The sequence below is a fragment of the Myotis davidii genome, unplaced genomic scaffold (genome assembly GCF_000327345.1).
Source record: "Myotis davidii unplaced genomic scaffold, ASM32734v1 scaffold78, whole genome shotgun sequence".
NCBI lineage: Eukaryota > Metazoa > Chordata > Mammalia > Chiroptera > Vespertilionidae > Myotis > Myotis davidii.
This window is the reverse complement of record NW_006290305.1, coordinates 1,392,594-1,416,244: the sequence shown is the minus strand read 5'-3', so window position 1 is coordinate 1,416,244 and position 23,651 is coordinate 1,392,594. Positions and strand designations below refer to the sequence as shown.

The following is a 23,651-nucleotide window of genomic DNA, read 5'->3' as shown; positions in this document are numbered from 1 at the left end:
ATAGTGAATCAATATACTTTAGAATTCCATTTTATTTCCTCTATTGATGTTTTATTTGTGCCCTTTTTTGTTACTTTTTAAATGGTTGCTCTAGAATTACTTAAAAAACCCCCACTATGTTAAAACAACAACATTATTTCAGGAATTAAGAACTTTATGAAAGCATCCTGCTTGGAATTTTTTTGAGCTTCTAAGATAAATTATTTGTTGTATTTAATTATTTTGGAAAGTTCTTTTCCTTTGTGTCTTTATTCTTTTCCCCCATTTTCCTCTTCTATGACTCCAGTTAAGAGTATGCTATTTCATTTGATATTTTCATATCTTGGTTGCACTGTGCCATTTTATTTTTCGTGATCTTTGTGTGTCAATTGGAGTAATTTGTAATGACTTGCTTTCAGGTTCATTGATTCTTTGCTCTGTCCATGATTTCATGACATACTGTGCTAGAAATTTATTTCTAGTGTTTCTGTTTGGTTCTATTTTATAGTTTTGGATGGTGTCAGTGAAAATGGTGGAATAAGGATATCTGAAGTAAGGATCTCTCATGAAAATGGTCAGAATCTGTTTTTTCAGAACTCTGAAAATTAGCCAAAGGCTTGCAGAAACCCAGGAATATCTGTTAAAAAAAGGGGGGGGGGCGTGGTGTGAATCTCAATAAGGGCAGTGAGCTTTGTGGCATTTTAGACTGCCTTATTCCCATCCTCTTCTCCCCAGTTAAGCAGTAACCTGGAAAACAGACAGCTGCACTCAATCACATCTGAGGACTCAGCTTGGGGAGGCACGCCTCCATCTTCCCTCCCATGGCAGGATTTAGTTTCCCACTGACTCAGTTCCTTACCATGTGGGCATCTCCATCAGTGTGAACAAGTGAGGAAGAGTATGAGCAAGACAAAAATCACTGTCTTTGGCAATTGGAAAGCGACAGCTTATTATTTTTGCCATATTCTACCCATCAGAAGTTAGTCACACGGCGCAGCCCATACTCCTTAAGGGGAGGGCATCACACAAGGGCATGAGTATCAGAAGAGGGTTCATGTGGTCCATCTTAGAAGGTGTCTACCACATATTTATTGTGATAACTGATTTACTTATACTTATTCCTATAATTTTTTGTTGTTGTTAATCCTCACCTGAGGGTATTTTTCCATTGATTTTTAGAGAGAGGGGAGAGACGCACAGAGAGAAACATTGATGTGAGAGAGCCGTGGTCAAGTCTGCAACTGAGGTATATGCCCTTGACCGGAATTGAACCCAGGACCCGTCAGTCTGCGGGCCAATGCTCTCTTTATCCACTGTGTCAAACCAGCTAGGGCTATTCCTATACTTTTAATTAGTATTTTCTGTTTACATCCTCTTCTTCTTCTCCCCTCATATTCGTCTGTCCTCTCCTCCCTCTTCCTTCTCTTCCTTCATCACCTTCCTCTTCCTCTGCCTCCCCTGCCATGAAATAGGAAGTCAAGACTGACAGACTCTTCTTTCATACTTGTTATCTTTGTCTTCCATTGCAACATTCTGGCTGCAATCTCTGTACTATATGTCAGTTTACTAATTTCTTCCTTACTGCCCTCAGCTTAGGGCTTGTCTTATTCATTTTATTTTTCATTTTGAAGAAATTGAAATTTATAACATTTACCTGTTATCGGATTTTCCTGGTCCAGGTCCATAATTTCTTCTTTGTATTTATTTTTTATCTTTTTATACCAGAAATTATTTCTTCCATATATTTTTTTAACACATTAATAAAACATTTAAAATATATTATCAATTGGAAATTTGAATACTGGCTGAATATTTGATGATGTTAACATTAATTTTTTTTTACCTTTTCATTGAATTTGTTGGGGTGACATTGGTTAATCAATGATATAGATTTCAGGTGTACAATTCTATAATACATCATCTGTGCATGGTATTTTGTGTTCATCACCCAAGTCAAGTCTCCATCACCATTTATCTCCCACACCCCTTTCTACCATCGTTAATATTTTTAAATTTGTATTGGTGCTATGGTTCTGTTTAGGAAAGTAAAAATCCTTATCTTTTAGACAAATATGTTGAAGTATGTACAGATCTGCTTAAGAAATTTGAGGGTTGAGGGATTGTGGTGAGTATAGGTGAAACAAGACTTTGTTTAGTTTATAATTTTGAAAGCTTAGTCAGGTTTTATTATATTATTCTGTCTTGTTTTTTAAATTTTCCATAATAAAAAGTTTTTTCAAATTCTGTTTGTAATGTCCCCTAAAATAAATTTAATCTGGAGTGAATTCATATTCAAGCTGCTGATTTTATTAGTATTCTTTCTAAGCATTATATTTCTGCACATATTTGGGGTTGGTTTGCAGGCTTGTTTTGAGTAGAAAGTCTGATATTGGTCTTGTTTTGCTTTGTTTTGTTTTCTCTCTCATTTTTCCCTCCCTGTGTAGTATTTTTGTGGTTGCCTATATTGCACCCAAGTGCAGGGCCAGGTGTGGTGTGGCCTTTGGAGGCCTGCCTCCACTGTGGTTCTGGTGGTGGTGCGGCTCTGGGACCTATCATGGGTGCTTGGTTCATTTGTTAGGGCTGTAGCCTGGGCCTGTGGGCTAAACATAGGTCCAAGCAAGCGGAAAACCATGTCTTACATTGGGGTCTTGAGGAATTTGTTACAGCAGCTTCTTATTCTGGGGTAGCCCTAGGCTCTGTGCGGCAAACCTGGCCCCAGTGCTTCCCCGCTGCGGAGCAGCATTTGCTCTGGCCATCTCTGCTGCCTTCAGCCTCCCATGCTGCTTTGCATTTCTGTTTAGTTGGGGATTTTAATCTTGTTTTTTGAGGCTGGCTATGTCTCTCTGGTCTTGTGCTCTTATTTTTTATCTGCCCTGACTATGTGTTTGGAGCAAAGTAGACACATCAGAGTATGAACTCATTGTGCTCTCTTAACTGGAGGAAATCCTTGACTAAATCACTAAAGATTCTGTTCAGTTCCCTATTCAAAGACTGTGATCTGCTGAGTATATCTTCATAAAGGTGATATTTTCCCTTTGTGTTGGAGATAGCATACTTTATTCAGTATTTTTCCTCCCAGAAGACTGTTTTGGAAATCTCCTTAGAGAAAATAGCAACCCGCTACCCCATAAGTTATTCTGTCTGTGGTCTCCTCAGCACACATCCCTCTCTGAAATTACCTGATTTATCTGCTCCCACATTTGTCTGTCCTACTGGGATCTAAGCTTCCTGGGAACAGAAACTTTCTCTCTTTTCTGTTTTGTATCCGCAGCCCCTTTACGATAGTGTCTGTCACATGGTGGACACTCAATAATGTTCTGATGATTACTGAATCAGTCACTGAAACCTGTCTGTGCCGCCCTCATTTCATGGTCATGCTGAGAGATGCCTGCCGCATGTTGTCTGTGAGTGCTAGAAAGCAGGTGTTGGACTTCTACAGCTATGTAGAGTGACTAGGGTTGTCTGATGCCTGCCTTCATTCATCAAAATCGAATCATCGAGGGCCTACTCTGGGCCAGGCACTGACATCCAAGTGTTTATATCTCATTCATTTTCTATCGCCCTTTACCATGTCACCTCCTGTCCATTATCAGTCACTGGATTTCATTATAAATCTCAGATGAACAGAGTGGGTTGGTAGTACTCATTAGGGGATGGAGTGAAGGCAGTGAGCTAGTCACCTGGCTGGCTTACTGCTGGAGGCCAAGGCTTTGGGGGATGTGCTGCAGTCGGCCAAGGCCCTTCCTCTCACAGAGCTTCTGTTCCAGTGGACAAGACAGACTCATAGCTCTTGAAGCAGTTCATCACTTACTTGGTAACAGCTTAGTTATGTGGCAAATTGATGTAATTACAGAAGGCCCCTGGCTCCTCAATATACCTTCTCCTGTGTGAATAAGTCTCTATGTGGCCTGAGGAAGCAGCAGTAGTTGGGGAGTTCTGCCTGGAGCCTTAGCTCTGCGTCCCATTCTTTTCATCAGTGTTCATCATGGCAGCATAGGCCGAGCATTTCTGGAGCCACTGCCCAACCCAATGTGTCAGTTAGGCTGTGGGTGGACATGTGGAAGTACCCCCTTGTCTGCTGCTCCACTGACCCCTAGTGAATGGCCACAGAAGAGCCTCAAAACAATTTTGCTTTCAGATGTCATCTTCCTGCTTGGCTGGGATTGTTGGCCAGAAAATGGCAGGTCCAGGAGATATTTCTTGCTGGCTACTTTACTGTATCAGATTCTCAGATTGCACCAGGGATAGTTAACTGGTGAGTGCTGGCTGCTGAGGATCCAGTACAGATTAGCCATTCTCGCATTCCTGGAACCTGCCTCAGCATCATGCTTTGAAAAATCTTGCGAGAAATCCCCAGTATTCAGTCTCACTGTTTGTATTTAGTTTTTGGGTTTTTTTTTAAGTGTTGGCATTCCACAGGCATTCCAGAAGCCTTCTTGGCATTTTTAGATATTTTACAGCTGCCTCAGGAGCCAAGTTATTACTCTTCTGTATTCTGCAGGTAAGAAGAAAATACACAAGAGAAGGCTAGCAGCTTGCTTAAGCTCACAGGCCCCTCGGTGATCTAGCTGGCATTAGAACTTGACTCTCAGGTGGTCAGCCTGTTGCCCAGCCCTGCTGGCTTGGATTTTCCTGGGAGCAGTGTGGTCCTCCAAACCCAAGCCTTTCCTCAGACACTGTCGTGGGGTCAGCTCCCCACGTTCCCAGCCTTCCCCCACACTCACATCCACTCCCGCTGCAGCTTCAGAAAGGCTCATGCCAAGGAGAGTAGCAATGCCAAGGAAATGAGCTTTCAGACACACCAGTTCTTCTCCTTCCTGGTGTTTCCAAGCAGTGCAGACCCATGCATTCATAGTGTGGTTTGAAGGAAGAAGCCCAGAACTCAGTGTCACACTGACAGGTTCATGGTCCACCTTAGTCATTGACCAGCTCTTGGGGTCATGAGAATGAAGTCACACAGGAACCTAGAATGGTGTCTGATCACACTTGACCTTTAGCAGAGGGTGGAGGCAAGCAGATGGCATTATTCCTCCTACAAGCACCAAGCCTGTCTTCCGGAGTTCTCAGACCCCGCTTTGCCATGATGTTGGTGTAGCATTGTGGTGGCCTGCAGTGGCATGCCCCTTTCTAGGGGTTTCCTTTAACCTTTATACAGTCCCATGTTTATATGTTACTAGAGGCCCGGTGCATGAAATACGTGCACAAAATTCGTGCATGGGTGTGGTCCCTAGGCCTGGCTGGCGATCGAAGCATGAGTGTCTGGTGTGGAAGGGCAGGTCCCAGCTGACCTCTGGGCCCTGGGCAGCACCTGGGCCCCTGGGCCCCCATGCACCCCCCTCTGCCTGAGTCACGGCACCCAAGTTTCCACGCAGAGATGCAGTGAGCATGGCTGGATGCGTGGGCCAGGGTGCAGTGTGGGTCTCTGGGCCGCCCAGTGGCGCTGCCCAGGTGGGCAGCGTGCTCTCTTCTGGCTGGCCTGGCAGACCAGCTCCTGTGTGAACCCATGGGGAGCCCGACTGGCCCCTGTGGTCCTGTGGCTGTGGCCCAGCTCACCCAGAAAAGGCCGTGCGGATGCAGGGCAGGATCCTTGCAGGTGCCTGGCATCTGAGCGTGGGGGTAGGGGGCTGCTGAGCCCTGGCGTCCCGGGGGAGGGTAGCAGGGAAAGTGAGAGCGAGTTTGGACACGCTGCATTCTCACCACACCTCCGTCCCCATCACCCCTGCCCCCAGGTAGCTAGCGAGAGCTTGCAGCCCCAGACCTGGGTGCTGCGGGAGGTTGGTTGCTGCAACCCACCCCCCCAGTTCCCTGTCCAAGCCCGGGGCCCAGCCCCAAACGGGAGATCAGGGCCTGCCGGCTGCTGGTTACTGTCTGTGGGGCCATCGGTCAGGGCCAGGCCCCCTGCCCGGCTCCCTCAGCATGTGGGAGCCCCTCCTGTTGCTGGAAGTTGCCAATATATAATCCTTCTTTGCCAACATGTTGCTGCAAAAAATGCAGTTGCATTTTTCTACCTATACTATTTCTTCTCTCTAAGTGATAATGTACATGCTCACCTGATGTCAAGAATGTTAAGTATAAAATCCAACACCCTTTCTTGATAGAAACCCACCCCCCCCCCCCGTTCCCTGTCCCAGCCCGGGGCCCAGCCCCAAACGGGAGATCAGGGCCTGCCGGCTGCTGGTTACTGTCTGTGGGGCCATCGGTCAGGGCCAGGCCCCCTGCCCGGCTCCCTCAGCATGTGGGAGCCAGGCAGCGGCCCTGCCCATTGGTTGCTGTCTGCGGGACGATCAGCGGGGCGATCGGGCCCCCCTCGCACCTGCCTTGGCCTGGTGCTGCCCGCTCACGTGCTCCACCATCCCGTAGTTGTCCCTGTCTCGTCGGGGCCCATCAGAGTCCATAGCACCTCCCCTGCCGCCAGCTGTCAACACTGCATTGCTGCTGCCCGCCATGTTCTGTGCCGCCTCCTGGTGGTCAGTGCACATCATAGTGAGTGGCCACTCCCGGGGTCAAACTCCCGGTCAAGGGGACAATTTGCATATTAGGCTTTTATTATAAAGGATACCTGAGTAAGCAGGATCTTGGTGGAGTTAGAAAATTGTTCGAGGTCACCCAGCTAGTGAAGGGCGATGTGGGTTCAGCCCAGGTTAGCTGGTTCCAGTTGCTTGTCTTGGTTAACCAAGCCCCTCCTCCTAACTGTGACCATGAGGGCGGGTCCTCAGCTGTGTGCACCAGCAGTTCTGTTTGTTCCCACCAGGTGGGCGAGGGAGCCACTGCAACCTCCAGCTCTACAGAGTTTGCCTCACCAAAAGAAGGACCTTTTGGCATCCCTGCCTCTTACAACTTAGAGAGTGAGTCACTAGCCTGGTGTGGTGCCAGGTGTACGGACTCATGGCCAGGTATACGGACATCTGCATCTGCCATTAGGACCTGGCCTCAGCTCTTCCCTCGTAGTGATGAGCATTGGGCCACTTAGCCCCTCGGTTTTTTCATTTATAATAGGGGATCATAATAATCCTATCTACCTTTTAGAGAAATTGTAAGGCTCAAATGAAAGAATATGTGGGAAGCACTTGGTCCAATACTTGGCACATGCACTAGTAGCATTCAGTAAATGTTAGTGCTTGTCATCTGCGAAATGGCTCTTAAAATGACCTACTGTTAAGTGTTGTGGTGAAAATTAACCACAAGGTAGGCAAGCGATGTAGCATAGCACGGGTTCCAGAATTGCTCTTCTTCTCATTTTTAATGCCACTGTGAGCAGAAATCGTCGTGGGTTTCTCCTTGCAGCCCTAGCCCAGCTGCTTCTGGTTAACATGGACTTTGTTCTCTTCCAACTAGGCCAGTGAGCTGGAGAACCGAGAGTCGGAGCTGAGACGCCACAACGCCTTCTATAAGGAGCAGCTGGCGCGCATTGAGAAGAAGGTAAGACTAGGGCTCGGCTGCCTTTTTGGGGGGCCAGGTCCTAATGGCACTGTCAGGGAGAGAGGAAGCCACAGTTCCTCAGTGCCCATTCACCCCAATAGCCACTCACCCCATGGACATGCCCTTCTACATGCCACAGTGAGCACCACAGCCCCCAAACTTTCAACAAGTGGCAGTCACAGAGATCTTTTTGTTGAATGCCTTGCTCGTTGTAGTTCAATTTTAGTAAAAAATCGTTGCACCACAGGGCAGTGCTGAGACCCAGTATACATTTCTCACTTTAGTTAAGCTGCACTGGATAAAAATAATAATAATGTGAAGTCTTGCTATACAAATATATTAAAGTTGTATTACTGATTTTCTCCTGGGATTTGGGGAGATCAGAGTGCACCATGGCTATACTACTTTTCTAAGGATAAGCCTTTGAAATGAATGAGATTCAAAGACATTTCATTCCTTTTTTAAAAGCCTACAACAATTCCTGAAAATTCATTTGGTAACTTGCTTACTTTGAAGGAGGAGGGGGCGGGGGGAGGAGGGACTCACTTGTTGATCACGGCAGATTATTTTTCAAAGAAATGGCTTAAAATGTGGGAGGGATGGTTGGGAGGGTAAAAAAAATAGTTCTCGCCTGAGATAGCATGCCAAGCAACCCGAGCCATCAGCTTATTGCAGGCAAATCTTTGAGAATCGTTTGTCACGGTTTGGAGCTTTGAAATTGACAGTTTGCTTGAGGGACTTGATTTTCATAAGGGCTTTCTCCTGTGGAATGCCACACTGGAGCCTGGCAGAAACATGGGCTTCTGGATTTCCAGGCAGCAGGGACATGGGGGCGTTTCCTCCCTGCTCCGTGGACACCCCCACCTGTCCACCCGCTTTGGGGTGTCTCAGGGACCATCAGAATTGTGATGTGGACACAAATGCTGATGGTGACAGCCTGTGGTCCCAAGGGCTGGCAGGGCACCTCGAGCTGCCTACAGAGGTGGGTAGGCCTTAACAAGCACATGTTTCCCGGAACAGCCTCCTGCCCAGGTTTGATGATAACTGTAATGACAAGGATTGTGATTTGAGATCCTGGAAAAGGGTAAAAACATTCCACCAGCCATAGCTCTAATTATCACAGTTGCCCATATGTTCATAAGCACAGATTTTTTTTTGTTAAGTGTGCAATTTTACGGTCTCCTGCTGTGCTCCTCCTGCATTTTCCTCTCTGGGTTTGGCATGTGTGTGTTTGGGGTGGAAGGCAAGTAGCCTCACAGCTTATTTCCTCCCCTAAAATCTGTTTTCCCCTCGTCACACTCCTGTCTCCTCTCTATGAGAGTCCTCTGCTTTCCTGAAGGAAAGGACATTCTCCGGGATGAGCCCTTCTTTCTCATCTGCTCTCCCCACGCATCATAAAGTGAAGTCCAGACTCCGTATGCATGCCCATGCAGGCTTTTATTTTGTTAATGAGGTTTCCCCACAGGATTGTGAACAGTATTGAATGCATCCAGAAGGAGGTGCAAAAACATGATCTCCTTTCAACTCTTAAACAGCAGCATTTTAAAAACATATATATGTTTTTTATTGATTTCAGAGAGGAAGGGGGAGTGAGAGAGAGATAGAAACATCAATGATGAGAGAGAATCATTGATCAGCTGCCTCCTGCACGCCCCACACTGGGGATCGAACCCACAACCTGGGCATGTGCCCAGGGAATCGATCAGTGACCTCCTGGTACATAGATAGATGTCAACCACTGAGCCACGCCAGCTAGGCTAAAGAGCAGCATTTTGCTGTGATACTACATAGGAGGAAAGAGCCTCAAACATCCCAGAAACTGGAGATTGGTGAGGGAGCTGGGGAACAGAGTGGGCTGGAGAGTGGGGATCGAGGAGGCATGGTCAAAAGCTTAATTGTATCCGTTTTGAAAAGTTTTCCATTTTTCTCTGTGGATAATTTTATTCCGGTAACGGCTTGGGAGGATGGAAACAGCATCCGACAATCTCTTTTATGAACTGTTGCTTTTATTATTCTGCTTTCAGTTGTTGAATACTCTCAGACCTTGACATTTCTGTACACACAGCTTCAGGGCCTTCCAACCATTAAGCTCCTTTCCTTTTCTTTTTTTCCCAATTCCTTTTAAGTTTAGAAATTGGTGGTGGAAACCTGTTCAGGGGGAAACTTGGAACAGTTGTTGAATCATCCTTTACCACCCCAAATTGTTGGGCGTTTGGTCACAGATGAGAGAAGGTGGGGGTGGGGGAGACCGAGGCCTGGGCTCTTGGAGGCACATTGGTGGTCCACATACCTCTTGGCTGGACCCCTGTGGTAGGGTGCCTGCCAAGAGTGCTGGTCTATTGTGCTTGTCATGTAGGAACAGCCTGCACAGAACCCAGACTCATTTTTCAAGGAGGAGACTTCTTAACCCCTTTGTACTGCAGTATTTATCCCCTAGATGATTATTCTTAAGTGCGCAAATCACATTTTGTAGGGCTCCTATGCTTTATAATCTTTCTGAGTAATTTTTCCTCACGCCCACACTGTAAGATCTAAGTGAGGAGTGTTTTCCATTTCACCACAGAGAGCAGCAAGCTGCCTTGTGAGGGTCTTAGGGCACCTGTAAGCACATCCCAGACACGGAACTCACACACGCGCTGTGAAGCAGAGGGCAGCGCGGTTGAACGCTGGACCTGGGCCCATGTGCAGCTCTGTATCATCGCACTTTGCAGCCAGTTCGCCTTCTCACATCTCAGTTTCTTCATCTGTAAAATGGAAATACTAATGCTTTCTTTCAGGGAGTTGGTGGGGGCATTAGCAAGGTAAAATCTGCAAAAATGTTGGCGTATGCCACGGCTCCACCTATACCACACCTGGATTCAGCTATCATGGGGCGAAGGGTGACTTATGCCGAGTGGCTCTGAACTCGGCCCTGATAGCTGTTGAGCTGACCACTCTTCTGCCCTCCACCATGGAGCCAAGTAGGGTGGGGATGTGAGCGGGCTTTGGAGTCCAGCAGACCTCAGCCTTAGTTCTGCCTCAATAATTTAACAGCCTATGACTCTGAGCAAGTTGTTTAAATTTTGAGCTTCTGTTCTCTTATCTTTGAAATGGGAATTTTAAGACTAGCCTGCCAGTTGTTTTGGGGATGAGTAGTCATTTCTGTAAAAGTGCCTGAGATAGAAGTTTTCGTTTCTCTTTCATGTTATTTCCAGCCTCTTTCCCCTTATTAATAAATGCATAGCCATTCTTTAATTCCACATTTCTTTAATTCTGCTAAATGCCCAGAGATTAAGACAATTGTGGTTCCTGCCTCACGAAATTCAAAATCCAGTTTGGAAGGGGAGTGGAGGTTTTGAAGATTAGGATCCCAGATGGGAAGGTGCCTGAGAGCCAGCTGCATATGACCAGTGGACCTTCCAGCTGCGTAAAAATAGTCTCATTTTTTTCTAAACTCAGCACCTGAGTTTAGAAAAAGAGTGGAGAGGGCATTTTGGGGGTCTACCTTCAAAGACTGAGGCATGGAGAAAGGAAGAAACGCAGAAATATGTCTTCTTTCTGGATTTCAGGCTCTTTCCCCCGGAATGTTGATCTAGCTTCCTTCCCGTTGGTGCACACCATCCCGGCCCTTCTCCTGTTTTTGTCTTTGCTTCTACTCTGGCCTTCTTGTGACTGTCATGTGATCCTGCCAGTCCTGCAGCCTTCTCAGTGACAGCACTGAACGGCTCCCTGCCTGGCGTCTCTGGGGTGCCAGTTAGGGCCTGTCAGGAAAACAGGAGCTGCTCTAGGTTCAGGGAAGAGGAGTTTAATACAGAAAGTTCATTTCACAGGAAACGTGAAAAGGGCCCAGCCTTACAGATATTGCGGAAATGTATTCACAGCTGCAGGGCTGTGTGCACTCAGTAGAATGGCTGACGGGGAGCGATGGACACCTCCAAGTGCCGGTCAGGCTGTAGGTTAACCCAAGCTCTCAGGCACTGCTGATGTGCTGTCAGTTGGCAATGCCACTTTGGAAAACTGTTATCCAGTGTCTGCCGAAGCTAAGTGTGCACATTGGATGGGCCCATGTGTATGACGTACAAACACAGCAAAACTAATCTGTGGTGTCAGCCAGTGGGATAATAGTACCTCTTGAAGATAGTAGTGACTAAGGGAACATGCGGGGGGCAAGATTCCTTTTCTTGACCTGGGTGCCAATTACACAGGTGTGTTCATGGTGAGAGTTCATGAAGCTATGCTTAGAGGATTTTACACTTTTCTGTCAGTATGTCCTACTTAATAAAAAGTTGAATGCAGCTGAGGAAGACAGGCCTGCCCTCAGGCATTAATAAATTTTTATTTTTATTTTTGTTGTTGTTAGTCCTCACCTGAGGATATTTTTCCATTGATTTTTAGAGAGAGTGTAAGGGAAGAGGAGAGACAGAGAGAAACATCGATGTGAGAGAGAGACACATTGATTGGTTGCTTCCCACACGGCCCCAATCAGGGCCGGGGATTGAGCCTCAGGCACTCATAGAATTACCCGCCATTTCTTCTTATCTGCACTCTGGGTCCTGTGACCCTGTCGTGTGTTCTAGCACTCACCACACTGTCTTGTGGTTCCTGGCGTCTGCGGTTTTTTCCACTTCCAGGCTGTGAAGGTAGGAGCTCAAAGTTCTCATTGATCTGATTCATCAGAGTGATTCATCACCAAGGACTGGGGAGGCATAGAATAGGTGCTCAGTAAATGCAAGAATAATGAGAGGAAAGTGTGTGTGCACAAGTAGGAAACAGTGACACAGGGGGTCCCGAGAAGAAAAGGGGAGCTCTTGCCAAAAAGGCTTTTAGGTAGAAGCTGTGTGTAGAGAATGAGCAGGACGTGGAGAAGGTGCAGCTTCTGGATGGATACCCCAGCCAATGTGCTCCATGTACCAGTTGGCGGTGGGCGGTAAGCTGTAAAAATAGGTTGGGGTCAGATTGTGAGGGACCTTGGATGACTGGCTGATAAGTGTGGTCTTCCTTTAGGGTAATGGTGGGAATTCTTGAAGGGCTGTAAGTGGGAGAGAGATTGGAGCTTGGATAGCCAAAAGAATAATTAAGAGAAAGAGAAAAATTCGAGCAAGCCGCTACACTTGGGTAATTCTAAACATGCACATATAAAGTGGAGGTGACCAGCAAGTGATTGAGAAGTGTCAGGCAGAGTTCTGTGTCCTGCAAGATGAGTCATTACAGTTTCTATGAGCATGTGCTGTGCCAGGCTCTTTTATATAAGTTGTCACAAATCTTTGCAGCAACCCGTGAGGTAGATTATATTACACATTTTACAAACTAAGAAATTAGGGACCAGGTGAAACGAGCTGCCAGAGGCCGTTCATCGCTGGGTGAAGGCAGGGCTCCAGCGTGTCCGCTCTTTCCCACATCATGCCACTTCCCGAAGCAGCTCAGGAGGAAGAGCTTCAGGAGAACTAGTGCCATGGCTGCAGGGCAGAGCGGATGAGGATTGAGAAGAGGCCTCTTAATTGCTTTGAAAGACATGAGTTACGTTAAAGGAGCCTTTTCAGGATTGCAGTGGAGACTGAAGCTGGGTTACATGTAGGGTTATTTGGGTCTGCAAACAGAATGAGAACATTGTCGTTTAAGAGGGAGTCACTTGAACCCATTTGTGAGAGGAGAATTCATAACGTATCTCTGAGGGGGATCCGGTGGAAGCCAGTTCCAAAGGTGGTTGGAGGGCATGCAATGAGAAGGGCCGGTTTCTCCTGGGAGAAGCATTCTCAGAGGAGTCAGCCTTTGGCCCGGGAGGTGGAGTGGGTTTCCAGCTGTGTGGTGAGTGAGTGGTGTGTGTTGCTGGAAGAACAACTAACTGCCAACTGCCTTAATGGCCAGCAGACATTTATCCTGAGTGAGGGGAGGCCCAAAGTTGGTACCAGAGACTTAGAGAAGTGCTCGCCATTTAGGTGCAAGACAGACAAAGCAAGTATTTCCAAGTGTGACATGCCTGCATAGAAAAGCTGCCAGAGCAGGGATTTCAGAGGAGAAAGAGATAACAGTGACCTGAAAACAGTACAGCAAGAAATCAACCCTAGTGGGAAAGAAGTCTTACCTCCCAGATCATCCTAGGGAGCAGTTCTTTACCAGCTGAGCTGGTAAAAAGGTCTGAGCCAAAGGACTCTTGAAGATTATTGAGTCCGAAGTTCTTCACCAGGTGAGGTGAAGAAGGATACCTGCACACCAGTTTCCCCGCTAATACCATTTTGTAGGTTCTCAACAGTGTACGGTAGTGATAAATGAAAGGGATTTAGAATGGCCTTTCTCAGCAAGGGTGGACTTGTTATGCCTGTGCCAGTGGGACCCAGGGCCTTTGATAAGGGTCATCAGTGAGACAGGAGGGAACAATGAAATTGAGAACCATTGCTCCCATTCAGTTATTTTCACAGATTAAAATAAAAAGGCCCCAATAGCAGCTAAGAGGTTTGAGACTCACTTGGTAAACTGAGTTTTTAGATCTAGAGCAGCGGTTCTCAACCTGTGGGTCACGAACAATGAAAATAAATCCTTCATATCAGATATTTATATTACGATTCATAACAGTAGCAAAATTACAGTTATGAAGTAGCAACGAAAATAATTTTATGGATGGGGGTCACCATAACATGAGAAACTGTATTAAAGGGTCGCGGCAATAGGAAGGTTGAGAACCACTGATTCTAGAGGGACCTGGGTTTGACTCATCTTCACCACCTATTGGCTTTATAGACATGATCAAGTCACTTAAGCCCTGGAGCCTTGGCTGTCTTCATTTTTACCAGGAGACAGTAATAACTACATTATCAAGGTAATAAAGGGCATAACATAGAATCTAGTCTGTTGTAATATATTATAGTATAAATGGTAGCTGCCATTACTATTACCAGCCAACTATGCAATATAATGCCATTGCTCTCATTGTCCCCAGAGGTCATATAGCTAGCTAATAATATAACCAGAACTCTAATTCCTTGCTGTTATGTGCATTAATCTTATAGTTACTGTTTTTTACATTAGGGTGAGAGTAGTTATTAATTATAGGTGCTAGAGTTAGATGCTTTTATATCTTGGCTTCCACCACCCCACCACCTCTAAAACCATCATCTCACTCCTACCTCCATCTCCAACTCCTCCACTGCCACCTCCATTATCACTTCCACTTCCACCAGCACCAGTACCTCTACCTCCATCACCACTGCCACCTTCACCTCCACTGGCACCATCCACTATCATCTCCATCACATCTACATCTACCTCTATCCCCACCATCTCTACCACCCTGACCTCCACCTCCATGTCCACCATCATCATCACTGTCACCACCTTCACCTCCATTCTCATTTCACCTTCCCTGCCTCTACTTTGTATATTGCTTCTGGTATGTTTGCTAAAGATCTGTTTCTTTACCTCAGTCTCATCTCATACTTTGCAAAAATCCTTTTGTTTATCTCATACTAACCATTGAGGTGAGGAGGGAGCAGAGACTCCAGTCTCTGTTGCACATTGGGAGAGGCTGCGGTTTTCCTGGGCCTTGTGGCCAGGCTTTTCCGGGACAGATGTCTGGGACAAGAATCCAGCTGAACTGGTGGCACACCTCCTTTTTGCTACACACAGTACCTAAGTTATGTCACTTAGGGTTTATGGCAGTGGGGGTGGGAAGTAGGAGAGGAGTGTTTATATTACAAATGAAAATGAAGACACTCAGCGAGGTTAAGGGATGGTGTAAGGTTTCAGCGCCATTAAACTTCAGATCTAAGACTTCGTTCTTTCTGAATCCACATGTGTAAAATTGGAATAATAGTGGTTCCTATCTTGTAGGGCAGTTTTAGTTTTGAGAATTAAATGTGTAAAATATTGCTAACAAATTGTCCCTCTGTCTCCAGAGCTGGCTTTCTTGGTGCTCAGTAGCTAACAATTGCTGAGTGCTCTCCACTTGCAAAGCCCTGGCCAAGCACCTTACTGGGAGTCCCTCCTTCGACCTTCACAAGAACCCAGTGATCTGGGTGATAAAATGACAACTGCCCTTGTTTGAATTCTTGCTGTGAAAGTGCCAGGTGTGTTCTAGCCTCATGACATGTACTAATCTATTGCATCCTCAAAACACTCTTGTAAGGTAAGAACTGTTATCATCCCTGCTTTACAGCTAAAGAAACAAGCTTTGAAATAGGCAGCAGTTTTCACATGAATAATTTGGGATTATGGGGAGCAGTCAGAGTTTGCTGCCCATAGCCCTTGGCTAGCTAATTCAGGGGATCAGTGTTTCATCAGCCACTCAGAGTATTGTTTGAAACTGTATTAAAATGATCCACAATATAATCTACTTTAAGTAGAATAGGACAATAGTAAAATGAATCTCTCTGTTCCTATTCCCCAGATTCAAAAATTTTGCCACATTTTCTCATATCTATTCCAATTTCCTTCTTTGTTCTTTGCTCATGTACTTTACACCAAGTCCCAATCAATGACCATGACTTCCCCTACATACTTCAATATGTGTCTCTAAAAAGTATGGACATTTTCTTACATAGCTACAGTATTGTTTCTTGCCTCAAAGAATAACATTATTTCTCCAATTTCCTAAAAAATCTGTCTCCAGAGTTGTTTTTTTTTTTTTACTTTTTGTCTGTTTCTGGCATAAGTCAAGATCCACCAGAGCCACCATGTTGCCATTGGTTCTGAGGCTAGTAAGTCTCTCATCACCTCAAATTCTGTGCCATTTTTTTAGACCAACAATTTATTGCAGAACTCTTTAGGTTCCTATTACCTTTTTTCTCCATCATTGTATTGAACCCAGTCCAGAAAAGTAAAGTAAATGCTGTGGGAAAACCGACTGTTTCCTGTGTTAGGAGGGGACATTTTCATGCAAGGCCAGAGCCAAATCACGGTGGTGAGGTGGCTGTGCTCGGCTGCTGACTTATGTCATTCCCTCTGTTATTGGTGCTAGGGTCCTTTTAAGCAAAGGCGCAATCACTATCTCCTCTTGAAGTGGTCTCAGCACCGCTTCTGGCAGCAGCTACATTAACATGCAGCAGCTCCTGCCCCGGGGTCATTGTCTGTTGGTTTTCCTCCAGCACATTAAGTCTCCTAAATAAGTACTTAGAGGTTGAAGAACCAGAAGTGTCTGTCAGTCATGTGTGTAGTTTGCCACCTATCCCTGCTGAAAAAGACCCAGTCAAACAAATACTTTTAATTAAATACGGACTCCATGCTCTTTCCCTTTCCTTTCCTTTCCTTCTCACCTCTTTCCTTCCCAGCCTCGATCAGCTCAGTTTGACCCAGTGAATTCCCTTGAACCTTTCCTTCACTCACTTGGCCACTGTGGTGATGAGATGTTGAGAAGGGAACTCAAACTTACCCTTTGGCCTCTCTCTACTAGTGCTATGCCACCCTATTGCACTCGTGGCCAATTCAATAATTTTGCCACATTTTCTCATATCTGTTTCTCATATCTATTCACATCATTGAGCTTAAGGCTCCTGATCTTCCTTTGTCCTCCCCCCACAATGGCGGCACCTTGCTAATCTCTCTCTTGAGTGGTTCACCATCACCTCCCCGCTATTTATTATTCTTTGGCCAGACCCTTCTTCACCTATGATCTGGCAGCCACTTGTTGCAGAAGGACTCTTTCTGAAGCCCACTAGCCACTCCCCACTGTATTCAGGAGAAAGCTGGGACTCCTTAGCCTGGCCTGTGTTTTCTACCCTTCCCCAGTTCTACCTGGCATGCTGCCCAGCCTTATGGCCTCTCCCTGGATGCTAGAATCACCCTGGAGGTCTTCTCTGACTAATTCCTGCTTCCCCCTCTGCACCCCGCTGCCACTTACCCTACTGGCTGTTTTGTTCCCAGAGTGAGCTCAGTGCCTGGTAGATGCCTGACATGGTGGCTCAGCAGTCAGGGCAGCTGACAGCACTGGCAGCACAGAGCCGCCAGCAGCAGAGCGGGGCTGGGGTGCCTGCAAGTAGATGGAGGTAATACTCTGCATGTTGCTTGGTGCTACCCAATGGCGCCAGGACCTCTCTGCCCTGAAAATGCTGCCTTGGCAATGGCATTGTGGGAATTACCCCTTGGTCTGCTTGGAGCCTAACCAGCAGCATTGCCTTTTAAAAAACTGCTTATACTTATTTCTTAAGTATCACCTGTTCATAGTAGAAAAAACAAAATTGCAGATAAGCCCGAGGAATAAAATGAGCTTTGCCAAAGTAGCCCTCCATCTAGAGAGGTAGCCATTGTTAACATCGTGGGGGATACTGCCAGACCTGTTTCTGTTGTGGTGATATTGGTCATGGTATATGTAATATTTGCAAAATGGATTATAACCATCCATGTCCTTTGGTAACCTTTTAAAAACTCAATCCATTATTTCTTTCTACATCAAATCTATTTCTATACTAAATTAGTTGTATACTATTCCTTCTTATGACAGTGTCTATAACTTACTCTACCAGTTCCCTCTCTTTGCACTAAGTTGCTTTAGGCTTTTCCTAAAAAGGGGGATAGGGGCTCCTTTGACCACCTTTATTACTGCCTGAACTCAGTTATTAGGAAAAATACTTAGAATTGTGATTACTACACCAGAAATTGTGTCCAGACTTCAGGCTTGTCACACCTTGCTAGATTGCCGCGCAGTAAGTTTGTAACAGTTCTCACTCCTGCCAGCAGTGCATGATGGTGCCGGGCTCCCTTCCTTTCATCTACATGGCCTATTTTCCTTTTCATTTTTAAAATTAATTATGAGTGTAATGCGTGTTTGCAAGAAGTTGAAGCACTATGAAAGCACATGAAGTGCGGCCCGGACTCTCCAGAAGGAACACTGATAGGCGTGCTTCCAGCCATCCCCTGCGGATATCAGCCTTATTTGTGTGAAGAACAGAAGTGGTTTCTTTTTTACAGATGGAGGTCATAGTTCATATTTCTTAACTTGCTTCCTGTATCCAAAAGTATGTCTTGGACAACTTTGCATTTCAGTTCTGCTGTTTTCCTTTTCATGATTGCAAGTTGGGGATGACCATCATTTAACCATTTTCCTGCTAATGGACATTTAGGGTTATTTTCAGTCTTTCACAATTAATTTTAATAAATACATCCACATTTCTCTTTAGAAATAGGTACCAATAAAAAGGATTAGTGAGTTCCCCTCACACATCTGTGCCATTACAGTCTTTTATCAGCCTTAAAATGGTTGCATTTCTTTAACTATTAATATGGCTGTGAGTCTTTTCCTAAGTTTTTTGGCATCTTGTGTTTACTCTTTTGAGAGTTGCCTCTTTATATTATTTACCCATTTTCCTATTAGGCAGTTGGCCGTTTTATAAAATTTATTTATCGGACTTCTTTAAATAATACTAGAGGCCCAGTGCACGAAATTCGTGCACTCGGGGAGTCCGCAGGGAGTGGGCCTAAGCCATCAGTTGGACATCCTTAGTGCTGCTGTGGAGGTAGGAGAGGCTCCCGCCATCATCAGCCATGAGCCCAGCTTCTTCGGGCCCCGCCCCTCACCAGTTGCCCGACCGGCGGGACAATCAGGGCCCTAGAAGTCGGGCTCACGGCTTCTGGCTGAGAGGCACTCCCACTGTGGGAGCACACTGACCACCATGGGGCAGCTCCTGCATTGAGCATCTGCCCCTTTGTGGTCAGTGTGCGTCATAGCGACCGGTCATTCCACAGTTCGGTCAACTTGCATATTAGCCTTTTATTATATAGGATGGGTATTAACTGCTAATTATACTTGTGTCAAATGGCTTTTCCTCTTTTAACTTGATAAGTATAGTTTTTGGCATCTTGATATTTAAAATCTATATTTTATGATAAGCTTAAAAGCTCCCCCATTTTCATTTATTTTAAGTTTATCTGTTTGATGGGCAAAAAAATGGTCTTTTGAATTTGTACTTTTTTATTACTAATTGAGTGATCGTGCTCATTGTTTTCTGAAATCTGTTTACCCACTCTAATCACTGTCAGAAGCTTTTATCTGAAGGGACTCTGACCTGGTGCAGGTGTTGTCCTGTTGTCTCCCCACCTGGTGATTGTTAGCCACTGACTAATTTCCCCACAGGTTGGACAAGGATGGGATTTGGATCCATAGCTGGGTCTGCCTCCTTACCTGAGTTATGGCTAATTGTGTGACCTTAGGCAAATTAGTTAACTTTCTTCAGGGAATAATAACAATGATCTCATTGGACTAATAAGGGTTGAATGATACAACATGTCAACATGCCTGTCATATGTGTACAGAGATGTATGGTCGTGTTTCTTTCTCCTGAGGTAGTTCACCGCTGTAATGGACAATTGCAGTTGTTTTCTTTTATAAATATATTTTTTATTGATTTCAGAGAAGGGAAAGATAGAAACATCAATGATGAGAGAGAATCATTGATCAGCTGCATGCCCCCTACTGGGGATTGAACCAGCAGCCCAGGCATATGCCCTGACTGGGAATTGAACCATGACCTCCTGTTTCATAGGTAGATGCTCAATCACTGAACCATGCCAGGTGGGCTGCAGTTGTTTTCTATATGGAGATCAGCTCAGGCGTTCTGCATGTACTAGTAACTATGACTTGCTGGTTCGACTTTTACTGTGCACAGTAGAAGCTGTTACAGAACCCTACAGGACCAGCCCGTGTGGTGCTCCAGAGAGGTGAAAATTAACTCCTCCTCCCCTTGCCACCCTTCCCCCTCCCACTTCCCTTCCTTCCCAAGTAAACCTTATCTCCAGTTGTCTCAGGCATTCCTCACAGGAGGTAATCTGAGCATTCTAATTTTGATAGATTTTAGCTTGTCCCTATCTCCACAGCCCTGGAACTGAAGCCAGCAGACTGGTTTGATGGATGGGACAGGACAGGGCTGTGCTGTTGCCCTCGCTGGTCCTTCTGTGGGGACGTTTCCCTAGCAGGGCTGCTAAGCTGCCTTTGGCCATGATTAGGTCCCTTGGTTACCTGTGTGCACACTGCTTGGATGCCATATTCCCTTCATTCTGCATGCATGTGGACCCAAGCACATAGGACTTTAATCAGGTCCCTGTTCATTGGAATGGACCTGGCTGCTCAGCCTTTCAAGATGTTTGGATTCTGATTCTGTTATCCATCCAATGTATTTGGTCTCCCTCTGAGCTTCACGTCGACTGCACATTTGATCTCATGCTGCTTCTCCTCTTCCAGTCATCAGTAATGATCTGAGAAGGAAGGAAGATGCCACACTCCAAGGGCAAGCCCTGTAGTCTTCACTCTCTTGAGCCTTCCAAGAACAGGAGCACTACTCCAGCTCCCTTCTGCTATTGGTCTACCCAGACAGACTCACTATGCAATGTCCCCATCACTCACAGCAGTGTCTTTCTTGCTCTAACAAGTATCCCCACCACTCTAGGAGGTGCCTCCCCCCCATTAATTTATGACAGAAGTGGGAGGTGGGTCTACCTGACTGTTTCTGTCTGTCTAGGCTGGCTTCTAGGTGGCTGGCACTTCTGTTTCTAAGTACTTAGAGACTGTAGAATTTTGTCAGGGATCTGAGTTTGGGTTACCAACAATAGTTTGCAAAAATACCTTTTCTCTTTTGCTAAATTGGACATTGTCTTTTCTTGGGCATCTTCCCATTTTCTTTGTGTCCTTGAGATTGGCAGCACCTAGCAAGTCTTTCTGTAAGTTAATTCAGAGCTGAGATGTGATTCATCTGGATCAGGAGATTTGAATTCATTTAGTGTGACTGGATGTTCTCTCACAATCTCTCCCCCAACTTGCGTTTCAATTCCCTCGTATCAGTGTTTGATTCACCCTTTTCAGTCTGAAGATTGTTCTCCTTGATAGAAAATGGGAGTTTAGTAGTTCTTTCTCTCCATCATCTGTTAACTGAACACCTTTCACCCCAATATGGGCCTAATCCTTTCTTATTCCTGTCGTTCCTAAGCCAATTTTAAAAGCCTATTTTTTTGTCCTTCGTGTTTTCCAAACAGCTCAGCTTGCCTGACCTCCCCCATGTCCCCCCCCCCTTTTTTTACAGGCCTAGGCCACTCCTTAGTGTCACTGGCTGTTTCTGCACCCTCTTGCCTTCTGTTAGACGTGCTTCTGTGAAAGCTCCCTTCACTGCCCCCAGAAACCCTCTAGGTCAGGGATTCAGGTGTTTCACTCCCAGAAGCACAGGGCATCTTCGAATCATAGCTCTCCTGCTCGGAAGTTCTGACCTGCACCCGGAGGAGTGAGCAGGGGGCCAATCCTGATTTTCAGGTGCATCGGGCCTGAGAGCAGCTTGCCATCCTTTCCCCCTTATTAAGATTTTTCGTGATTATGTTATTCAGAAATGTGTTTTTAAAAGGCTCTTACTGTTCTTAAGTTGTCCTCTCATCACAGAACAGTGGTTCTTGACAAGGGGTGGTTTTGTCCTCCAAAGGACATTTCTGGCATCTGAAGACATAATGATTGTCCTTACTGGGGGAAGGTACTATTGGTATCTTGTGGATAGAGGTCAGGGATGCTGTTAAACAGCCTCCATACCTAGAGACCCCACATGTCAACAGTGCCACTAACTGTGGTCGTCATTGTCACCAGGGTGCCTGTGCACAAATGCAGGTTTCCTCTGGAGAGACCTGGTCCAGGTGGGGCCCAGACCAGCATTTTAAGAAGCACACACAGGTGATTCTAACCATTTGAGAAATACTTGTTTTAGAATCTTGGGTAAGAGCCCTGGATTCCTTAGACCAGTGGTTCTCAACCTTGGCTGCACATTAGAATCACCTGGGAATCTTTTTAAAATCCTGATTTCTGGGCCTCATCCTCCGGAAATTCTGTGCTTGTTATGTGGTGGGGCCACAACATTAGTAACAAAGACACAGAATTTCCAGAGGACGAGGCCCAAAAATCAGAATTTTAAAGATTCCCAGGTGATTCTAATGTGCAGCCAAGGTTGAGAACCACTGCCTTAGACCCTTTCTCCCCCCCTGAGAGAGCCTCTGAGTTTAGACCCACCCTCTCCCGAGCTGTCAGGAATTCTGAGGTCAAGGTGGCTTTTTTCCTTTGGGCTATTTAGGTCCAGCACCTTGTGTTTTTGGACAGCCCAGGTGTTCATCCCTACTTCTGAAAACCTTGGGGCCAACTGAGACATTTTTCAGGTGGATGATAGGGTGAGGATGTTGCCCCATCACCACTGCCCCTGCCCCATCATGACCTGCTTGAGGCAGGATGCTGCTTACTTCTCACTCAGGCCTAACCTTGCTCCCCTTCTCCTTTGGCCTAAAGCCAGATGTGGTTTAGCATGTTTGAGCCCTCAGGTTAGGCATGTATTTTTTTTTTGCTAGGGGGCTACTATGCTTCTACCTTCTAGTCAGGACTGTAGGAGAAGTCCATAATCCTGGGGCAGCTTTTATTGCCGCTTACTCGGGTATAGCTGGTCATAAGTAGCCACAGTTACATGAATACTTCTGTGTATCTCCACTGGCTATTTCCTATCACACACATTGAGCATCAGGGGTTGCAAAGCATTTTAGGATATTCAGAGACTGGGGTGGAGGCTACACAGCTCTGTCATCTTCTCTAGAAAAGAACCTGTGCTGGAGTTGGTCCAGGGCCACAGTACTGCTTGCTCTTCCTGTGTTGCCTGAAGGACACCTGGTGATTGCTCAAGTGCATTATGTACAAGGTTTGTCTTTCCCCTCTCTCTCCTGAAGCCCTCTCCTTGCCTTGCTTCATTTGTTTGTTCTTTCAAGTGCATTATTCACTGCGTGCCTCACTGATATCACCAGTGGTGTTGGCAGAGTGAGAGCTGAGGAGGGAGGACTTCATTGTCAGCTCAGAGAGACCTTGAGCACACTCAGTGCCTGTCCTCCCCTAGTGCTATTGATTGATGGTGCAGGGTGCCAGTTCAACTGAGGGCTGGTTCAGGTTGGTCAACCAAAGGAACTGATCCACAGGGCCAGGTCTGAGTGGAGCTTGGTGATAAGACCTTCTGGTTGTCCACACCCTTTTTCTGGCCTCTGCTGTACCTGGCAGCCACCACCACTGAACAGAGAGCGGTGGTCTTACACTTCAGGTGACCACCTGTATCTGCCATTTATCAAGTGCCTAAGAAACAGGCACTTCCCCTTAGGCTTTATCTGCCAACACACAGGTCTTGTAAGGTGGATGCAATCATTCGCATCAGACAGGTGAGGACTTGGCACCTTAGGAACTACAAGAAGCTAGTGCAAGGCCACCAGACTCACAAGTGGCAGAGGTGAGATTTACACCTAGGGCTGGCCAGTTTAAGGATCTTTAGTCTGGCCTCCTTTGTTCAAGCTGTAACATG

The 23,651-nt window shown here is 46.0% G+C and overlaps 1 protein-coding gene across 1 annotated transcript in view; it reads left to right on the top strand.

Annotated features, from left to right (window-relative positions):
* CHCHD6 (coiled-coil-helix-coiled-coil-helix domain containing 6) overlaps positions 1-23,651 on the top strand; it is a 237,324-nt gene that overhangs the window by 120,264 nt on the left and 93,409 nt on the right. The window contains exon 5 of the mRNA XM_006763226.2: positions 7,315-7,398. Coding sequence (XP_006763289.1) covers positions 7,315-7,398 — 84 coding nt within the window. The remainder of the gene's footprint in view (positions 1-7,314; positions 7,399-23,651) is intronic.